This window comes from Kogia breviceps, chromosome 6, assembly GCF_026419965.1.
Source record: "Kogia breviceps isolate mKogBre1 chromosome 6, mKogBre1 haplotype 1, whole genome shotgun sequence".
NCBI lineage: Eukaryota > Metazoa > Chordata > Mammalia > Artiodactyla > Physeteridae > Kogia > Kogia breviceps.
This window is the reverse complement of record NC_081315.1, coordinates 55,996,527-56,019,566: the sequence shown is the minus strand read 5'-3', so window position 1 is coordinate 56,019,566 and position 23,040 is coordinate 55,996,527. Positions and strand designations below refer to the sequence as shown.

The 23,040-nt window shown below is 38.9% G+C and overlaps 1 protein-coding gene across 7 annotated transcripts in view; it reads right to left on the bottom strand.

Annotated features, from left to right (window-relative positions):
* The window catches only part of MTHFD2L (methylenetetrahydrofolate dehydrogenase (NADP+ dependent) 2 like), a 130,359-nt gene that overhangs the window by 8,165 nt on the left and 99,154 nt on the right, over positions 1-23,040 (bottom strand). For 5 of the 7 annotated variants that reach the window (XM_059065904.2, XM_067035834.1, XM_059065910.2 and 2 more), the window contains one exon: positions 10,531-10,656. The exons of 1 other annotated variant lie outside the window; for it this stretch is intronic. In XM_059065904.2, coding sequence (XP_058921887.1) covers positions 10,531-10,656 — 126 coding nt within the window. Of the gene's footprint in view, positions 1-8,837; positions 8,990-10,530; positions 10,657-23,040 lie in introns of those variants that run through there. One more of the 7 variants, XM_067035830.1, reaches the window with a different exon arrangement.

Here is a 23,040-nt window from a genome sequence, read left to right as displayed (position 1 = left end):
GAAATCCTTTTTCAGCCTGGAATACATATCTAATCTGCTGTGCTCCCTTTTCTCCACTATAGAGACATCTACTTTTTATCATGTTATTGGCTTCAGATTTCTAAAGGAAAGAATTAACACTGGTTTCGCTTGACATAATTTCCAACATTTCTTACTTGAAGTCAACCATCTTTCAATGTCATGATAAGAAGAATAGGTACGGAGCAGAAGATATTCATGTTTAAAATTTGAGGTGATGAGAGGGATGATGAAAGAAACTAGGTGTTCAGCTTATGTGTGTGCCTCAACAAAATCCAGGGGTGACACAAGGTGTGGAAATATTACTAATGAAGGATACTTATAACAACATAAGGGACATTAAAATGCCTTTTAACAATTAAGGTAGGAATAAAGGAAGAAGTATGTGATCATTAACCTTTTGGCACCAGCAACCCCTGCTTCACCACAGGGTGTCTCTGGCTTGTGTGTTGTGTCATTATTTCCTCTGGAAAATTTGCGTTCCCAGGGGCTGAGCTTAATAACTCTCATCTAAAATACTTTGTTAGGAAGACTCACTAATTCTTAGGCAGATAGTGAATTTCTGCTACAGTACATGATATACTACTCCAACGTTCCCAAATAATGGAATCTCCATATGTACCTAAACAGAATTTAATTTTGCTAATACAGTTTGGAAATTGTATATTCTGGCAAAGTCAAAGAATATATTTGTGCTTTATAAATCTATTTTGGGGTGGAAGAGGAGGAATTGATATCTCAAGTTTCTGTGGTATTGTTTTATTTCCCTTTATATTTTGTCCAATTCTCTGTCTCTTTCAAGGAAGTACTCTATAGCCCATGTCAGATTTCCAACAACGCTACAACTAATTTTTAAAACCAACCCCCTTCTCCAAAAGGAAAAAGGGATGATTCCTTATCTGTGGCAATGAGCGGCGAAAGAAAAACTCCTCATTCCTTTCATGTGAGTTTCAGCCTCCTCCTATACATGTGCAATTGCCTAAGTTAAATGCTTGGAGATTTCCCCTTGCTTCTAAATGCAGTCCATTTAGGCATGACGTCTCAAACATATCCACTATAATGAAGGGGAGACACGCTTCAGGAAAATGAAGTGCATGAATAACAACCAGAAAAACTTGACTGGCATAAGACTGGAGAAATAGTATGACTCAGGAGATAGTATGGAAAACACTCTACTTTCTCATATGGTTGATTAAAAAAATGGCACTTGAGAGCATGATGAGCCAGACAGAGTAAAGGGCTCCTTGAGAAGTGAATGGCTTGCCACTGAATTCTTGCAAGGCAGCGAGAAATCAGGTGCCCCAGAGACAATTTACTCTGCTTTCTCTTGCATTTACCTAGCTGCCTGATTCCTGGGGTTTCTACAAGGTTTTGTGGTTTTTTTTAACATATATTAAGATATTCATTATCATGGCACCCAGTGGGGTATTAATGGGACAGACAGGATTAATGCCCTACTGGGGACAAGAATATGAGACTCTGGTCACATTTCTATAGTTGTACTTACAAGGACTTCCTTCACCTGTTTACTGTATTACCTGAATGGGTAAGGTGGCTAAGCCTTTTCCTCCTTTTTTGTTTTTGCTTTAGTTACTTTTCTCCTTATGTTAAATCAAATCTATGTATATCCAGCTACTGTATCATAGATATGAATATCCAAAACTGCCACTCATACAACTCGGAAGGCTTTCAATGGAGCCAAATAGCAAATCAATCACCCGATGAAATTTTGAAATTGTTTTCTACAAACTCTGTCTATGACCCACCAGAGGAACCTCCTTTCTGACCATGAATGGTATCAGCCATCATTGCCAGTTTCTATTTTGGTGGGCAGGAGTAGGGAATCACTGCTAGGATATTTCTAGTACTCTATCAACATGACTAAAAATATCTTCCTTTCATGACTTCCTTTACAAAAAATTATCATTTACTCCTGTCATTCTCCCCAATCCTTTTACTTTCCTACCCAATCTGTTTCCTCAAGCTTCTGAACATTTGTACAATAGAGTGGCAAATCTGTAAACTAGATAGGCTGTTTGGAGTCTTCTCAAAATCTCTTGGCAGGGTCTTGATCACAGTAGTCTGTTGTAATCAACCCAAGACACTAGAGAAACAACTACAAAAAAAAAAAAAAAAAAAAAGAAATCTCATCCTTCAGTATAAAAGAAGAAGAAAGACTTGCAGAGGCATCAGGCACTTCTCCTGTTCTGGTAGATGGCCTTTTTGTGCTTCAACTTTCACTCTTCTCTATAAAGATAGACCATTCAATGTCAAATACGTTCTGCTAAAATGTATGTCTCTAAAGGTTGACCTGATTTCAAAGACATAGACTTCACAGTAAGCATCTCGTCCATGTTGTAAGTAACAAGGTGGCAATTGGCTCACTGGTGGGGATTTCATAGTGACCATCAGTGGTTCTACCTGCTTTCTGAAATGACATAAGTAGCACAATCACCACGGTATTAGTAACAGTCTCTCTAACAGAGCCTTTTGCCAATTTCCATCAGCTTTTTAAAAAATGACTGGAAGAGATCACCTCTGGGCTACAGTGTTAGATCTTCTTTTATACTAAAGCTGAACTTTTGAGCTACCTTGTAATCATTTACCACGAAAAGTTGATATTGAGTTGGACTGATCAACCATATTGTTATTGACTGAATATTTGTGTTCCTCGAAATTCATATGTTGAAATCCTACCCTCCAGTGTGATGGTATTAGGAGGTGAGGCCTTTGGGAGATGATTAGGGGTCATGAGGGTTCCAACCTCATGAATGGAATTAATACTCTAAAAAAAAAAGACCCCAGAGAACTCTCTCGCTTTTTGTGCCATGTGAAGATACAATGAGAAATTAGCTGTCTGTAATTCAGAGGGGTTCTCACCAGAACCTGACTATGATGGCACTCTGATCTTGGACTTCCAGTGTCCAGAAGTGTAAGAAATAAATGCTTGTGGTTATGCCACCCAGTCTATGGTAATTTGTTATAGCAGCCCAAACTGACTAAGACACATATCATCAAATTAAAATGATTAACACGGAAGCTGAGCTGGTAGAGAGGGCCAGTCTAATTCTGGTTCTTTACAATGTCATTACAGATTAATAGTTCTCTAAAAGTGATATCATTCCAACTTATTTCCTTAGAAACTGGTAACATGCTCTTACTTTCCCATCTTGTAGAACAGTGGTCCCCAATCTTTTTGGCACCAGGGACCGCTTTTGTGGAAGACGATTTTTCCACAGGGTGGGGGATGTGTCGGGGGGTGGGGAATGGTTCAGGTGGTAATGGGGGTAATGATTCAGGCGGTAATGTGAGCAATGCGGAGCGATGGGGAGCGGCAGGTGAAGCTTTGCTGTCCCGCCCGCCGCTCACCTCCTGCTGTGAGGCCTGGTTCCTAACAGGCCGGAGGACTGCTACCAGTCCACAGCCCAAGGATTGGGATCCCTGTTGTAGAACACACATTTGGAATAAGTAGTACCAAAACCACTTCCAAAAGAAGCTGACTTTGACATATAATCTAGAGAATATAAGTTCCGTGAGAGCAGGGACTTTGTCTTTCTGTGCGTGGCTATATCCCTAGTACCTGGAAGGTGTGTTGAGTGAGAAATATGTGCTGAGCAAATCAATGTATGACTCAATGGATGTATCACTACTGAATCTGGGTTGCTGTAGATTAATAATGTGTTGGATGCCACCTTGAGTGGGAGATTTTGTTCCCATTAGGGCAGCTATAAGGAATTGCTTCTGTAATGTAAGAGTGACACAAGAGATTTATAAGTATCGAGGATGATCATACAAATGACCAATGATATGACTAAGAAGGTTGTGACCTGGTATGGGATGGAGAGACAAAAGAAATGTAGGGCAAGAAGCTTACATTACAGAGGCGTACAATTTAGTAGGGAACAACTAAACAAAAGTGCAAGGTAGTATAGGATTAAGAGCAAAAAGAAGGGCTTCCCTGGTGGCGCAGTGGTTGAGAGTCCGCCTGCCGATGCAGGGGACACGGGTTCGTGCCCCGGTCCGGGAGGATCCCGCATGCCGTGGAGCGGCTGGGCCCGTGAGCCATGGCCGCTGAACCGGCGCGTCCGGAGCCTGTGCTCCGCAACGGGAGAGGCCACGACAGTGAGAGGCCCACTACAGGAGTTTGGAGAAGATGGGGATAAGCATGAGTGCTTTAATGTTATTCATATGACTGTTGGGTGAAAACACACCTGATCAGAAGAGAGCGGAGGCCAGAAAAGTAATGAGGAGCTGGGTGGTAATTGAAATGTGAAGTTACATATTTCCCGGATTAGTACTCTAGTGAAGGGGTCCCCGATCCCTGGGCCACAGACCTGTCCGCGGCCTGTTAGGAACCAGGACGCACAGCAGGAGGTGAGCGGTGGGTGCGTGCGCGAAGCTTCGTCTGCCGCTCCCCACTGCTCCCCATTGCTCGAGTTACCGCCTGAACCATCTTCCTCCCTTGTCCATGGAAAAACTGTCTTCCACGAAACTGGAACTGGTCCCTGGTGCCTAAAAAAGCTGGGGCTGCTGCTCTAGTGGGAATGGAGAGAAAGGCTGAACAACGTGCATGTACACAAACACAAACGTACACTGTTTTCTGCCAGGTATTACGCTCAGCAAGTCACATACATTAGCTCAGGTGAGGTGATTATTTCATCTAATCTTCATAACAACTCTGAAAGATAGGTATTATTTATCTCAGTTTTTCAGATGATAAAATCAAGTCTCAGAGAGGTGAAGTGATTTGCCAAGATCATAATTGTTTTAAGCAACAGAGCTAGAATTCAAACCTAAATCACCCTAACTCCATTTCCTAATCTTTTATGAAAGGTTGTATATAATATAAAAACAGCATGGAGTAAAAGGTAACTCTCAGGTTTTGAATGTACGGTACTATGCATAAATAAGACATCTGCAAGCAACTGTAGTAAAAGAAGAGAAAATACAGACGAGAAGCTGCTTTAAAAGCACTCTGGGAGTTTTATACTAGTTTCCTTTATAGTAGTTTCTCAGAAGAATGGTACCTTCTATGTAATTCTAGATCCTCTTCTGTCCTCATATTTTGACTATTGGGTTGGAATTTTGAGGAATAATTCTGACCAGATGGAGTCCCAAATTATAGGGTTCTTTTTGCTCTATGAGAGATTTGTCCAGTGGAGATTCTTTTGAAGAAATCATGGTAAAGCTACAGCTATTTGGGGCTAAATCACGATTATTTAGAATATCATACTTTCTTCATTCAACAATGTTGGACCTATTATTGAGTACATAAGGCCTTTTGTAATTTTTCTTCCTTGCCTTTGATCTCTGTTCCCTCCTCATGGAAAGAGCCCCTTTTTCTTCTCCCACTTTCTGCCCTATATACACATAAATAGATGAAATTCATTGATCCTTTCAGACTCATCTCAAAAGGATTCTAGAACAGGTACCTTCACTCTTGCCTGTTTGAAAACTCTTAGAGTCATAAATAATTCTTGTCTTCCTTTTATATCTAATCATTTAGCCAACCATTCTAACTCTCCTTTTAAATTGTATCTACCATCTAACTACCTCTTAATACTTTCACCCATTACCACCCTGGGCCACACCCCATCTTGGATAATTTCTTACCTGGATAATTACAGTGGGCTCTTAACAGGCACCCAATTTATATCCTCACCTCTCTAAGGTCTATTTGCCATTCAGAAAACCAGGGTTATCCTGTTAAAATGCAAAAATACCACGTCTTTGGCCCAAATCCTCCAATGGCTTTCCATTGCACTTAGAGTAAAATTCAAATTCCTTTCCATGGTCTGTAAGGCCGGTCATGATGTGGCACCCCTACTGCTACCTCGTTGAGTTTATATCCGAGCATTCTTCCCCCTATTTATTCTGTCCCAGTTACAGTGGCCTTCTTCAGCTTATCAAAACCAGCAGCCACACTGCACCTCAAGGTTTTTACATGTGCTGTTCCATGTGTCTGGATGTTCCTCCCCCATATATCCACATGGCTCTCTCCCTCACTTCATTCAGGTCAGCAGGTAGCTTTCTCTGACCACCCTTTATAAAAACTTCACTCCATAAATCTATAGCCCTCCTTTTCCTGTTTTATTTTTGTAACATTAAATACTGCCTAATATAGTATATGTATATATTTGTTTATTATCTGTCTTCTCCAACCAGAATGTAAGTTACTTTTGGGGAAGGACTTGGTGTATTTCTGTCACTGTTGCATCCCAAGTGCCTATGACAATGCCTGACACAAAGCATCTCCCACCCCCTCCTGCATCCCATCCCGCAGTTCCTCTCTGGCTTCCAGGAATTCCTGAGAGGACCCTGAGCAGCCCCTCCTCTTCCCACTGTCCTCCTCAGAATTTTTTTTTTTTTCCTCGGTACGCGGGCCTCTCACTGTTGTGGCCTCTCCCGTTGCGGAGCACAGGCTCCAGACGCGCAGGCTCAGCGGCCATGGCTCACGGGCCCAGCCGCTCCGCGGCATGTGGGATCTTCCCAGACCGGGGCACGAACCCGTGTTCCCTGCATCGGCAGGCAGACTCTCAAACACTGCGCCACCAGGGAAGCCCCAAGCACATATTTTTTGCAGAAGGTTGCTGCTAGTCTCGTGAAGGTTACTGCTAGTCACGAGCAGGCATCACCATGAAGGATTTTAGTGCTTCTCTAGAAACGAGGAGATGCAAGAATTGGGCTCATAAAATCTTCTCCTGAAAATCTCTATCTGAAGACCTGTTCTGCCAGTTTTTCCCAGAGTACAGAGTGCCTCATTCCTGATCTCCACCCTGAACTCCTCTCAGGGGGTATTGAAGGTCAGCAACTACAGTGGCTCCTTTTTTTTTTTTTTTTTTTCGTGGTACGCGGGCCTCTCACTGTTGTGGCCTCTCCCGTTGCGGAGCACAGGCTCCGGACGCGCAGGCTCAGCGACCATGGCTCACGGGCCCAGCCGCTCCACGGCATGTGGGATTTTCCCGGATCGGGGCACGAACCCGTGTCCCCTGGATCGGCAGGCGGATTCTCAACCACTGCGCCACCAGGGAAGCCCCCGCGGCTCTTGATTTAATCCTTGTAGAGGCAGATGGCAAGTGCCAATACCTACCTTATAGGGTTATCATAATAAGTGAATCAAAATTAAACAATTATAGGGTTATCATATGTAAAATGATAGGGTTATCATAGGGTTATAGGGTTATCATATGTAAAAGCCTGAGAACAATACCTAGCACACTGTGAGCACTATGCAAACACTAGCTAATGAGAGCAGGAAATAAGAGCAGGAAACCCTAGTAGATGAAGGAAGATGCGGTCTAGAGGAAGTTATATGTAAAGCAAAACAGAAAACCTGTCCTTCAAGTCAAAAGGAAATATTTAGGGTATTTTTATTTTTCCTTTTGTCAAGAACTATAGTAAGGGTGATGCAATCTTCATGTTGTATTTGATATAAAATATCACTCTTCTTAGAGAGATGCCTGATTTAAAATGGAAGCTAAGGGCTTCCCTGGTGGCGCGGCGGTTGAGAGTCCGCCTGCCGATGCAGGGGACACGGGTTCGTGCCCCGGTCTGGGAGGATCCCACATGCCGCGGAGCGGCTGGGCCCGTGAGCAGTGGCCGCTGAGCCTGTGCTCCGCAAGGGGAGAGGCCACAACAGTGAGAGGCCCGTGTACCGAAAAAAATAAATAAATAAATAAAATTGAAGCTAAAATATCTAATAATGAAGAAGAATACAAATAGGTATCTATATTTTCTTAGAAATAATATAGATTAAATGACTCCGGGTTTTATAAGTCATTGAATTTGTAAAATAATTTGCAGTTATTTACATATTTCCAACAGTGCCCAAATGAGGTTATGAATGAATTTTTTCTTTAAAAATCATTCCCATCAAAGTAATCTACTTGAAATAGGCCATTTGTTTCCTTTGTTAGTGAGCTAAAGATTTCTGCAAGGAAAATTTACTTCAGCACTGGATTTTACCTGTGTCTGTTTTATCTATCTTGGCTATGGTTATAGTGAAACTTTCACTGATACTCACAAAGCATCCACACTCCCTGTGGCAATTTACAGCCAAACACTATCTGTAAGTTTTGCATCAGAACCCACGTGAAAGCTCCTCCCTCTCAGCTGCAGGATCATCCCTCACCTCAAGTTAAGTCCTGATCAACAACCTGAAGAGCAGCATGTCAAAACCTATCACTTGTGTGCTCCTCTGGGTGGCTGAGTCATGGCCTCACCGACAAGGCTTTCTTTACCAAGTCCAGGTCGTCCTTAGGGCTCTGGTTCCATAAACCAGCAGGGCAACAAGGGTAATATTATCAGTCACATGGGCGTAATTTATGATAGGGTCAGAAAAACCTGACTTTCCGAAAGTTTCGGTGTTTTTACACAATCATGTGGTAGCTGAATGTCCAAGATGCACCAAGTGTTAGTGCCGGAAAGAGCCGTTGCCAACATTGTTATCATTTACCCAATAACAACACTGATGGCCAGAAAGGTTGCAGAGTTATCAGGTTGCCATACTAGGTCTAAGAGCATCTCTTCAGTCTCCCAGCCCAGTGCTCTTTCCTGCTCATCTTATATCTTTGTCTCTCAGGGTCATTTCCTTTTTTGTTTCATTATATACTTAGATACACATAACTGCAATTTAATTGAATAGATACTACCAAGAGATTGCATATCCATGTGTGACTTAGCATATGCACCCACTCCAAAATGCTCATTTTTTAATGTTTTCATAATACCCTTACAAGCAAAAAAAAATTCTTAGCTAAACATAGAATGCATGGAAATGATCTGAGACCAATGAAACATCATATAAGAGAAGGGTCTTATAAAACATTGCCAACTGCTGAGTGAGCTTGCCCCACAAGCTGACAAGGTTGTGAGCTGTTAACATCCCTGCTTTTCTTGCCTCGAGCTGGTTATTATGTGCTGTCTGTGCCATCTGGGTGCATCATAAGTGTGTGGCGATTTTGCAATAAACCTGGTAACGAAAATGTAATCATGAAGCAGAAATGACAGTGCAAAAGAATAAGAAATAAGGTCAGAAATAAAATACATTTAAAAATGAAATGTACCCTTACTCTTTCAAGTTGAGAAATTCAAATATATTATTGATATCTGACATTAGTGATTGAACATGAAAAATGAAATAAAGAAAAAAGGTCATTTCCTGAAGAGGTCAACATGTACACATAACACACACACATACATACAGACACACATGCTCACTTGGAGAGCCACCCTGCTAGGCTGGCAGGGCCCTGTGAATGACAGCCTATGAGGGCAGTAGATGATAAGGTCCATCTGTATTTTGCTCTCTTCACCATTCTGTCCCCAGAGTATTTTGTTCTCAGGTTTTCTTGTTTTTTTCTTTTCTTTGTAGCACCAGGCTCACCTTGCCTACCTGGACCTGGTCCCTGATGTACCCCAGAATCTCACATACATGGGGCCAAAACCTTACTCAGAAGGACACTTCTGAGTCCCTGCATATTCATTTGTATTCCACACCATGCTAGGACTCGGGCAAACCATCAGCTGATGACTAGATTCCAAGAGAAAATGTAAAATTTGAATTATTTTAGAAAGAGCACCATTTTTCCTTTCAATTTGTCTATAAAGACACACTTAAGGAAGTTCTCACATGGCCCTGATTTTTTTGGCCAGAATGATCAATCGAATATATAAAATCTTTCTAATATGAAAATATCTCTACTTTATTACATGCCTGTAGTATTAAACATCTAAGATTCCTAGACTATACTGAAAACCTGAATGCAGGAAAGTATCTGACAAAGATATTGGAAGTAAAATTGGATTGGGGGGTCAGGCATCTAAAAATATATCTTATCTTGTGGTTGGTTTCCTCATCTGTAAAGATACAGCATTGGATTGGAAATTTTTTTATTACTACACAATGGGTGCTTTATCTCCTTCATTGGCCATGGAAATGTTAGCCTAGCTCCTTTTTCTCATCCTCTTTAAAACACAAGTGAAGAATGTTGACTTGAATTATCCAGCTAACTATCTACATCTGAAATATAGAGTTAGCAAACACACCCTAAGATGCCTTCTCGATTCGAGAGTGAATGGCTGAGTATAGAGCATGGATGATGAAGTATAGAGACACACTCCCAAAAGTCACAATAATGCTCACTATAAAAGGCCGGCTGAATTCTTTCATTAAAAAAATGCACTATAAGGAATTTCATCTTAAAACTAAATAATAATGGTACAATTATATTTTTCTCCCAAGGAGGGAAAGGAGGAGGAAAGGAAGGATAGAAGGAAAGGCTGAAAGAAAGGGGGAAGGAAGATAGGAAGACAGGAGTGAAGGAAGGAAGTCAGGCAGAAGGAAGGAAGGAAGTATGTAATTGTCATTAAACTCTTTTCCCTCAGAGGAAAGATTAGTGTAATGGTTGATAATAATGCCCCAATCAAATAGAAAGTTTCTCTTTCTACTATCAAAACATGTAACATAGAATCTTTGTTTTTCTTCACTTATCAAAAGATATAGTTTACTACCTTCAAAGTCCACGTCTCCAACTAATTTTGTCTTTCCTGTCATTGGGTCATGGACATAGTTGATACCCACATCAATTACAGCAGCACCTTCTTTAACCATATCAGATGTAATCAACTTTGGAATACCTGAAAGCAAAACAGAGTTGTAAAATACTGGAAAATACTTAAGCTTTGTCCTTGAGTATAACACAGTTTATACATTAGTTTATACCTCTAATGTTTTTCTTGTCATGGAAAGGTAGCACATGGGGGCATCTCTGGGTGACATCCTGCCAGGATTTACCCTTTCACCTTAGAGATTGCTTACCAAAGCATTTCTCCAAATGGACACCCACTTGAGCAGCATCCTTTTGTATTTCATGTACTATAAATAGCATGGGAAGATTATGGAGATAAAACAGGCTCCTGCTGAGGGTGAGTGGAGTGAAAAAATTGGAAGATGGAGGTGGAGAGAAGAGAGGGAGGGAGGGAGGATAAAAAGGAAAAAAGTGAAAATGGTAATAATTCATATTCCTCAGAGTTGTGGTAAACTGTAAAGTGCTGAATCAAAGTATTATCTCATCCACTCCAAACATGAAAGGCTATCTTGAGCTTTACATTTGTTTTTTTCTTGGTTTCTTTGATTCATTATGTCTGTATATGACTTGGAATGGTGTAAGAAACAGTTCTACTCACTATTGCTCCATTCAAGTTTGAAAGATATCTCTACAGAGATGTTATGTCACCATCTATAGCTTATAACTCTTTTCAAATTTTATTTCAGGCACAACAGTACCAGCTAACAATGGCTAGTGTTCCAATTTTTTTGTTATAAATTAACAAACCATTCCCAAACTTAGTGTCTTAAAACAACAACTAATTATTATGTTCCACAGTTGTGTGAGTTGACTGAGCTCAGCTGGATGGATCTTCTTGGGGTTCTTTCATATAAATGGAGTCAGATAGTGGCTGCAGCTGTGATGCAGCTGGTTGTCCGAGGTGACGCACTCACAGGGCTACAGCTGATGCTCATGGCGGCTGAGCTCAGCTGGGGCTGTCAAATGGAGCACATAGGTGTGGCCTCTCCATGCAGCTTGGGCTTCTCACAACCTGGCAGCTGGCTTCCAAGAGTGAGTGTTCCAAGTGACAGGAAATAGAAGGCGCCCGTCACTTAAGACTGGAACCTGGAAACTGGCACAATGTCACTTCTGTCATATTCTATTGGGCAGGCAGTGACAGAATCCACTTAGATTTAAAAGGAGGGATGGAGATGGCATTTCTCAGTGGGAGGAGAATCAAAGAACTTGAGTGTCCATCTTTACTCCAGCAGAATGCCTCTGGTGGACATTGTGTCTTGTAGGTGATTTACTCACTTTCACTTGCTACATCCCTTGCTGGAAAAGGGTTACCTGTTGTTGTGTCAGCAGACGCTTTCTTCTAGCATCTGAATATTCATTTAAGCATTCCAGATGGTTTAAATGTCACCTTGTGGCATATGATTTTTACTGCTAGTAAGAATTGAAAGGCTATAAAGAAACAGTGCCAAAATAGATGTAGCTAGCTGATAGGTTCCTCAGCCACATAATGATACAACCAAGAAGGCATCACTGTTTGAGATATATTTTTTCTCTTGCTTTCCTATCCTGTCCCATAGAACTTCTTCCTTTTTACCAGTTCTAGCATCGATATGGAGTATTGCTCTAAAGATAGTCATAAAATCCTGTTTCTTCTTGGCATTCAATAGAAAAAGAAACCATAATTGATTATGACTGCAGGAAATATTTTTAAGATCAAAATGTTGATGAAATAGTTATTAAAATCCAGCTACTATGCTTTTGAGAAAGATCCAAATCTCCCTCCTAATTAGAATTGTTCAATACAATATCTCAGAAAATATCAACTGGGAATGGTCAAATGCACAATTTTCAGAAAAGAGGGAAATGTGAGCTTGAATTTAATTCCCAGGAAAATTACAAAATGGAAAAAACCTGAATGCGTTTTTTTCTGATGATGATGTTACATATGTCCATTGCAGAAAATCTGAAAAATATTTAAAAGTTTAAGAGTAAAACAAAAATCACTATAATCTTGCCATCCAAAGATAAGAAGTATGTTTTTATTGTATTTCTTTCTAGGATTTCAAACTATTTCTACATTAGATATACAAGCCTGTAATTTTGTTTGCACCATGCTTCATTGTATATCTTACCACTCTGCATTAAAATTAAATTGTGAGCTTTTTCCTATTTTATCAATTATTTGAAATTTTAAAACTACATGAAATAATTTATTATATGAATTACCATAAGTCATTCATTCCTGCATTCTTTCCAATATTTTGCTATTATAAATAATGCAGTGATGATCATTTATGTTCACAAAACTATGATGATTTCTGAATTGCAGCATCACATTTGACAGAATTTTTCACTGAACCCATATTAACATGATAGAAAACTGTGGGCTATATAAAAGCTCTCATTGGTGGGCTTCCCTGGTGGCGCAGTGGTTGGGAGTCCGCCTGCCGGTGCAGGGGACACAGGTTCGTGCCTTGGTCAGGGAGGATCCCACATGCCGCGGAGCGGCTGGGCCCGTGAGCCATGGCCGCTGAGCTTGCGCGTCCGGAGCCTGTGCTCCGCAACGGGAGAGGCCCCAACAGTGAGAGGCCCGTGTACCGCACAGAAAAAAAAAAAAAAAAAAAGCTCTCATTGGTACAGTCATGATTGTTTAAATAACATATTCTGAAATGGTTTATCAATGCATCCGTTAAAAAGGTCTATTGAGGTCTTCCATGAAAACTATTTTTCAGTGCCATTTTTAAATTTTGTATGAAGAACTTCGAAGAACACACTGGGATTATAATGTTTGCTTTATCTTTGTCTTCCTCCAGGTCCATTATCCACCCTTCCCTGCTCTACTTTATGGCCGAGATGGGACTGATCCTTAACAGAGGTCTTGTGTGCTTCCTATCTTTTTTGGAACCCTGTCACAGCCTTGAGAACAAGTACAAGCTAGCCAACTGGCAGATTCAAATCCCATGAAGAGAGCTGAGTTGTTTCAGTGGAGGCCATTTTTGACCAGTCAACTAGCCAACCACCAGCTGAAGGCAGATGCTTAAACAAGCCAAGTCATGGTCAGAAGAAATGAGCCAAGGTCACCATAATTGACCAGCTGAACCAGACTCATGAGAAATTTTTTTTTAAAGTTGGTTGTTTAAAGTGACTGAGTTTGGGGTTTTTTGTTTTTTGTTTTTGTTTTTTACACAGCTAAAGCTGCATAGCCCATATTAGCAAATGACACAAAATTGGATAGAATAGCTAGTAAGTAGCCACTTTGGAATAATGGACGATAAACAGCAATAAGAATTAGAAAGGGGTTACATGTATAATTCTGATCAGTTGCTTTACTTGATTAAAAACTCATTAAAAACTATTAGGCTATGCTAAGACAAATAGTGTCCAGATACAGGGATGTAATGTTTTCCACTATATTTTCGGCAGATTCTCTCTGGAAATGTTGGTTGTATTCTAGCGGCTGATCTAGAGAAGAACGATTAGAATGGATCTAGAAATCATGTCATATGGAGCCAGTGCTATCAGATTAACTGGTGCAACTGTTTACCGTCAGTCTTCGGTAAGATGAAAACGCTTGTGCCACAATGTAAAGCAACTTTATCACTAAACAAGCTGTTGAATTCAGCGAGCTTTATTTTTTCATAGCAAGACTTTTTCAATGAAGAATGCAGTATGTTGACTTATATTCTGCCACAGTTCCTTATCTTGTTGTGGACCTATAATTATAGTTCCCAGAGGGTAAGAAACAGTCATGGGTCAGTACTAGTCCACACGCCGAAAATCTCTGAAATAGAGGAATGGTTGAATAAACTCAGGCTGCCTATCTCAGGGGAAAAAAACCGAAAAAACTAAAAACAATCAAAACCCAATAATTGTGGCAGTGTCTCCAATATGTTAAACTGAATAGGGAGTAGATTTACTGTATATATTTTCAGAAGGAAGAATGAAGGGACAAAGGAAGGGAATAGATTTTAGCTCAATATAGAGAATTTTAAGAGTAATAAAATAAGCCACAAAGAGAAATACTGTCCTTATTCCTCATTAGAAATATGCATAATAGGGTAAGGAAGAGATTGAATTGGTAAGGTTAATAAGGCTTTCCAGTTCTACGATTTAAACACTCTCTTTTGTCTAGCAAAATTAAAATTTTTTCTTTCTTCCTTAACATTCATTTCTGAACCCTTGTAGACTTCTGACCCTTTTATTCTACTAAAGAAAAGAAAGAATGAAAATTGTACTTAGTTGAAATGATAACAAATAGGCGTGTATGATGTCTACTTCAGATATGTAAAATACTCTAACTTGTCCACTTACACTGTTGTCTTCTAGAGACAAATGCTTGGACGCGTAAAGTTGCTCATTAATTGTGTCTTTGAGGACACTGAAAAGAAATTTCTTAGACATGATGTATTTATTTCCCCCAATATACAAATGCAACGTATTTAATTATCATTTGATAAAAGTGAAATATCATTAAAAACTACTTAAATATTTGGAAAAGAAAAGACATTAGATACCAGTAGAATGTGAAGTCAGAAAAAAAATTTTTTGCTTTTTGTTAAAGTTGAAAATGAATAGTACCTTCAAGCGAACATTTCCTATGAGTTTTTTTTTGATGTGATAATTCCATAGAAACCTATCCTTAATTCTTATATAATTTGAAGGCTCAAGCATTATACGTGAGAACTGAAACCATCCACACCCACATAGCTTACTGTATACATTAATATGATTTTACTATTTCACTGTCTTCATCAACATGACTTTATTATTCCAGGAAACTCTTGCTCAGAAAGATAAAAGTTTCAAGTAATTTTATTGTCTCAAGAACATATTGAAAGGCTCATTTTAATTAACATCAAACTGTTTGACTTTTCAACAGATAGTATCAAAATTTTCAAGACTCTTGGAAATCCTTGCTTTAAATTCTCTCCTTGTTGTGTCTGCCAATCCTAAACTTTTATATTATGATCCTTATCTAATCCTAATCAAACTTTCACATTAAGAGACTTGCCTTAAAACAAACTTAAACATCTCTTAAATATCCCAACTTTGCTTCCACACCCCGAGATGTTACTAAGTTAAAGTGGCTCCCTGGGCGGGGGGGAAATCCCTGATTTGTGGAATTTGATGATTTCTGTGGTATAGTATACATACTCCTACCATGGCTGACTTCAAGCTACCGAGGTGACATCACTGAACATGAAATTGGAAAGAGATGTTCAGGATCCTTCACAGGCTGATAGGAGCTAGCTCCAGCACACCACTGCTCCTATGTGACTGTCAAGACAGTGTTCTCCCATGCTTCTGTAACCTAAACTCAGATTTGTCTTATCAATGGATTGTTTGGGTGATATTTGGGAGAAGCCAGTATTCAACAATACTGGGGACCTGTGAAAATCTAGTCAAGAACTTCTCTTGGCCATGGTCCAGGACCTTAACTTGGAAACCACGGTTGCCTCTGTGGCCCCTTAAGCATCTTGCTGGTAAAGGGAGCTGCTGGCCTCTGTGACTGGGATGATGAGGTATGTTTTGCATTGAGTCCAAACTCTGATTTCTTTTCATTAAAGCTCCTCAAATGCTGAGTTTATTTTGTCTTCTTTAAATAAGAAATTCATTTTAGGAATCCTTTGATTATCTGTTCAGTTAAATAACTTTTGTCCTTGGTGGAAATCAGGGTTATTACTTACAGCACAATTTGTCTCTGTCGCTGTCATCTTTTTCTGTATATCTATAAGGGAAGAGTTCACAGGGAGGGGATAGGAGTAAGCTGGATAAATCCATTCCTCAAACTGACCCTGAGGACTAAAAAATTCAGAAAGTGTCTCCTGAATTTTGGAAAATCCTGTGGAAAGTTTTTGCCTCAGGTCACTTAGCAACATTTTATGAGAACTTGCCTCAGTCTTGTTTTGTTGGTGAAATCTCTCCAAATCTTTCCATCTGCAGGGAACTGTAAATTAGTCAAGTTTGCAGCTGGAAACTGGCCAGCCATTAGGCTAAGGTGGGGGCAGGGTGCTGAGGGACCAGGGAAACAAGCGGCACTTTCAACTGAAGAGTTCTAGACTTTCCTAGATCTGCCTCAGTCTAAAACTAAGAGCATTCCACCTCTGATGCAGACTCCTGCTTCTTACATGTATTTGCACAATATCCCAAATTCTTTTACTTACCTTTGTAAATGGCATCATTTGACCAAGGATAATTTAGAATTATAATAGACATTTTGAGGAACTTCTGATGTGAACAAGTGTTCTTTTGAGAGGTGCCATAGAACATAATGGGATATTATTCCAAACATCTAATGGTCTGCATTTTTTATATTTTTGAGGAAGTAGCCAAAGGCATTTAGATTCTAAAATTGTTCCCTTAAAAGATATCTTGGCCAAGGCAAGCAAAAGGTGAAAAACTAAAAATGATCTCTCTTTTAGATTCCTACAAATCTCAGTACAAATCTAATAGCTTTTATCCTATCATTTCTCTTCCCCTAGCCTATGTTTCTCCATTTCCTCTGACTTGTTCCTTTTACCTCCTGGCTGGCTAGAAAAATCCCCAAAGTGCAATTACTTCATAAAATTAACCACTCCCCCCTCCCACCAGAAACATGGAAAGTTGAATTGGTTTTAAGATCTAGTCTCATACTGAGCCGAAAACTAAGTGTTAGATTTTTTTTTCAAAGCCTAGAAAGATAAAATTTGCAGAGGAATTAGGAATAGTTTTAGGAATGTATAAGCCAGCACCCCCAAATATATACCAAATAATATATATGTTCAGATACAAAAGAATTGGATAGAAAGAATTCAAAGACCCACAAATTGCATAAGAAATCAAAGGGATTTAGAAAAGCTGTATATATTAGACAAGGTCTTTTGGAAGCTATCCCCCAAAATTCCTGTGAACATAGACTGAACTCTGATTCATTCCTGTAAGCAAAAAAAAGGAGCCATCCACTGGGAAATTCAGAGACAAGCTCTTTAATACCTTTAGACAGCCTTCAGAAGTAACTCCTGATGCAGATGTAGTGAGCTCTCTGCTAACTTTCTGTGAATAAACTAAAGCCTGAAATAGAAAGTTTAATACACAAGAAAAAATAGAACAGGATAATAGCTCCATTGCCAGACGTCCAGCACTTTGCTGAGCATTTTTGAAAGAACTGAAGAACAAAAACAGAGTGAGACTCAGAATAAAGTTTTGGCCTTACAGATAAAACAATTAGACACTCCCAATCATTAAACAGAAAGAGAAGTCATTTGGTAAAGTCATTTGTAGATAGTGTAAATAGAACATTGGGGAAAAAAAAAAAAGGAAGTGAACAATGCACTTCATTCTTTGAGGAAGTGGAGGAGGAGGAAAAGGAATCAAATGCCCAATCCCTCATTTTATCCCTAAAAATTCACAAGGAGAAATTTCTCAGTGTTAAAGGACAACCTTTTGCATGACCTGGGCGCTACTTTATTAGTCTTAAACTTTGCTATTTAAATCAACATTTCCCTTGGAGTAAACAAACCACTTGGGTGGTGGGTGTCTAAGAATCGTCAGACATCCCGCATGTCCTGGCCCAGAGCAGAGGTGCAATATTGCCTCCTCTGTGACCCCAAATTGCTAACTTGATAGGGAGAGATGTACACTGAAAATGGAATAATCAGCAGATTAAATGATTTCTAGATGGTCTCTTTCCTGAAAATCCCCAAGGACTCCCTTATTGATAATGAGGTCACAGCTAATTTGAATACTGACTTAGATTTACTGTGTGTAAATCAAACTCAAATTGAAGATCTCAAAGAGGTGTCAGAGTTTTTGTGGGTAACAATTCTATGATATCAGCAGCATTAATAGGGCTGAACCTCTATCTAAACATACATAATACTCTCCTAAAGCACAAGCTAAAGATAGACTAAAACTAATACGAAATGGACTAGTTCTTAAAACTTTTGTCCTCCTAGTTAAAAACACCAATGCGTTGAGGATATAGAATCATTCAGAATTTTAGAGCCATAAATAGAATATTCATTCCCTGGTTCCCTGTAGTAGCAACCTCAAATTCTATTTTATCTTTGTGCCTCCTGAGACAATGTGTTTCAGCTTTCAATCTGTATTTTGTTTTCTTTAGTGTCCCTTTAGATCATAATAATCAATACTTATTTGCCTTCTGGAAATTACAATATACATACCTGGGCTGTTATACCCAGGAGTTTACTAAGGCACCTTCATGCTTTTTCCAAATCCTCTGCCAGGACCTAAAGAATCTGAAATTTCCCTGTAATTATATTCTTATCATTCAGATGAAGATTTGAGGCAGAACACACATTTCAGAAGATGTGAATCAAAACTGAATTTGAAGTTTCTAACAGTTCAAAGTAATTTAATGTTATGCTGGTCCATCAGCAGATATAGTCCTCAAATACATAGGTAACAAAAAATATTACAACAAAATAGCTATTAGATTTTATAGAAACATTTGCTGTTGCAAACTCCCACCTTGATATTTAGTAATTTTCAAAACTCTATATTCTAGAGTATTCAGTAACATATGAAATTTAGTTGTGACACTTGTAATATCATCATTAAAAATTTCTAGCTTTACCTCAAATAGCAAAAACAATCTTGAGAAAGAACAGAGCTGGAGTAATCACCCTCCCAGATTTCAGACTACACTACAAAGCTACAGTAATCAAAACAGCATAGTGTTGGCACAAAAACAGACACATAGATCAATGAACAGAATAGAGAGCCCAGTCTCTTCAATAAGTGATGCTGGAAAAACTGGACAGCTACATGTAAAAGAATGAAATTAGAACATTCTCTAACATTGTATACAAAAATAAACTCAAAATGGATTAAAGACTTCAATTTAAAAATGGACTAAAGATCTAAATGTAAGACCAGAAACCATAAAACTCCTAGAGGACACAGGCAGTACACTCTTTGACATAAATCATAGCAATATTTTTTGAGCTGTCTCCTAAAGCAAAGAAAATATAAGCAAAAATTTAAAAATGGGACCTAATTTTAAACTTAAAAACTTTTGCACAGTAAAGGAAACCACTGACAAAACAAAAGACAACCTACTGAATGGGAGAAAATATTTGCAAATGATATGACTGACAAGGGGTTAATATCCAACATACATAAACAGTTCATACAGCTCAACATCAAAATAAAAAACAAACCGAGTTAAAAAAATGGGCAGAATACCTGAATACACATTTTTCCAAAAAGGGCATGTAGATGGCCAACAGGCACATGAAAAGATGCTCAACATCAGGGAAATGCAAATCAAAACCACAGTGAGATATCACCTCACACCTGTCAGAATGGCTGTCATCAAAAAGAACACAAATAACAAATGTTGGTGAGGATATGGAGAAAAGGGAATGCTTGTACACTGTTGGTGGGAATGTAAATTGGTGCAGCCACTGTGGAAAACATAATGGAAGTTTCTCAAAAAACTAAAAATAGAAATACCATATGACTCAGTAATTTCACTCCAGGGCATATATCCAATAAAACCCCAAACACCAATTTGAAAAGATACACAAACCCCAATGTTCATAGCAGCATCATTTACAATTGTCAGGATATGAAGGCAACATGTGTCCATCAACAGATGAATGGGTAAAGAAGATACATATATATATATATATATATATATATATATATATATATATATATACACACACACACACACACACACACACACACATACATACAATTGAATAATACTCAGCCATAAAAAAGAATGAAATTTTGCCATCTGCAGCAACATGGATGGACTTGGCAGGTATTATGCTAAGTGAAATATGTCAAGAGAGAGGCAAATTCTGTATGATATTGTATTTATATGTGGAATCTAAAAGAGACAACAAACTAGCAAATGTAACAGAAAAGAAGCAAAGTCACAGATGTAGAGAACAAACCAGTGGTTACCAGTGGGGAAAGGAAAGAGGGGAGGGGCAATATAAGGATAGGGGATTAAGAGGTACAAACTATTAGGTAGAAAACAAACTACAAGGATACTGTACAACACAGGGAATATAGCCAATATTTTACAATAACAATAAATGGAGTATACTTTTTAAAAACTTCTAGCTTACAAATAAAATTATATACTAAAGCCCAAGGCAGGTTTATGGAGGTAGCTTGTGGTTTTTTTTTTCCCCCAAGCCAATTAATCCATCTATGAAGTTATTTCTATCAGAAGAAAAAGGTCTTTATTAATGCAGATTTTCAAAAATAATTGGGATAACTATTTTAGAGTGAAATATTCTCATCAGAAAATTTAGTAAGAAGATTTATGATTCATCTAAGATTTCTCTGTTGTGGGTGAAATCTCTTTGACTGATAAGTAAACTAACCAATGGATGATCTACACAGAATCACATTACTTCAAAGGTTATGACTTTCTTATTAAGTGGATGCAAATCTGTTATTTTATGATTACTTATATGACAAATATGAAATAAATCACCAATGCTGTCTTAGCAAAATATATTGAATAAACATAACATTTAAAAAACAATATCAATACTTAAAGTACAAACAGAACATTATTCTAGACCTTAGGAGCTAAGTTTACTTTTATATGAAGGTATAACCAATACCCCTTGAGCACACAGAGGCTATATCCTTATTCTTATCAATTAGAACGCCAACTAGGTATTTTCATATGCTTCTTTGACAATCTCAGAACTCAGTTCACATGAATTCTTTTTTAAAGTAATCCTTTCCCTATGAATCCTCCTATCATAGTCATTTTTCTTTATGAAATGGCTCAGTCAAGGCATCCTGATAAAAGGAAGCACCATATTTACACAACAATTTAATTAGTAGAGTTCAAAGGGCTGCACAAACATTATCTAATTAAACTTCACAACAATTCAATGAAGCAAGAGAAGGTTTACCCATTATCCTCATTCACAGAAGGGAGATTCTGAGGTGCTGAGAGGCTAAATGATTTCTTGGTTTCACAATGATGAGTCAGAGGTGAGGCTGGGAACAAAACCAGAACTCTTGCTCAGATATAAAAGTAACACCATGGAAATGCTTTTTCAGGTGGATCACTCCTTCAGCTGGAAGTTGTCCTACTACATAAATAACGAGTAATTGCAATGGAATTTGTATGAATGTATATGTTTCTGTCTAGATTAGAAAAACTTTCTTCAACAGTATGTACTTTGGAGACAGTCATATGATGGCTAAATGCATCCTAGCTAAATAGAACCAACATTAGTAGTAAGAGTACTTCAGTGTCTTCCCCAAAGTGTCCTCCTGTTACTTCTAGGAATCCTGAAGAAATGTTTATACACCAGTGAGTCCGTGGCAATGACCACAGAACATACCCTCTTTTTTCTCTTTTTCTCTGGCTTCCTTGATTCCTATCTGATACATGTTTGACTATGATGCCTGTCATGAGAGTAATGTCTATACCTAGGACAATTTCTAGCTGTTTCCAAAGCTTCTAATCCTTGGGGTGCCAGACCAGTACTAAGTTCCTGACAGAGCTGAGGGCCAGCAGGGCCCTGCTCTGTGCCCTACTTCATCATTTAGAGGTATGGAATCCTTTGTTTTCAGAAATTCATAGAATCACTCTTGAGTAGTTCTTTCAGCTTCTGCCTTGAACCTTTTCTCTGCAAAGTCCAGTGGACCTTTGGGGCAAGATGCATGTTTCTCTTTTCTTTCTCCCATTAACAAAACTATGTTCCCTTCAAATAGGCACTGGTGCATTGGGGGCATCGGTGGAGGTTGGAGGCCAGTGGGGGCAATAGGTAAGGGTCTACATCATCAATCACCATGTTATATACAGAGCATATATATACAGCATACAGATGGAATGGGATTGAAACATTTTTTTCACCCTTTCTTTAAAGGAAAAATGTTTACCAAGCTCAGTATGTAAAATGATCAAAGCAAGGACAGATGTACTAGTTGAAAAGAGAAGGTAGGGTTGGGGGAGCTCTGCAGGCAGTCAACGGCTCCTTAGGTTCCCAAGAGTCCAGTGTGAAAACCAGTGAGTCTAATTCCTTTTGCTTAAAAATATAGCTCCTGAAGGCCAGAGAGTCTAAATAATATATGCAAATAAGGCTGATATTTAGGAAATACAAACTATTTTTTCACAATTCTCTTATTTCCTTTGTACTTATTCTTAGACCTTCTCTTCTTCCACCTTGTTTTCTGCTGGTCTCAGCCTATTAATAACCAGTGTTGTGGCTGGACCTGCCCTGGTGGTTCTTATTATGATTGCAAGATGCTCTCAGCAATAACCATCAAGAAACTTAAAAAAAAAATCCTTATTGTTTACAGGACCTGGAAATTACATGGCACACCCGGGGCCACAGAGCAAGGTCACAGGTAGAGAGAAAGAGAGAGAGAGAGAGAGAGAGAGAGAGAGAGAGCATGGGACTGGGGTTCTGCTTCTTATTGGGGTTAAGGGGTGTCTAGGGTTTCAAAGGCTCACTCCTTACTG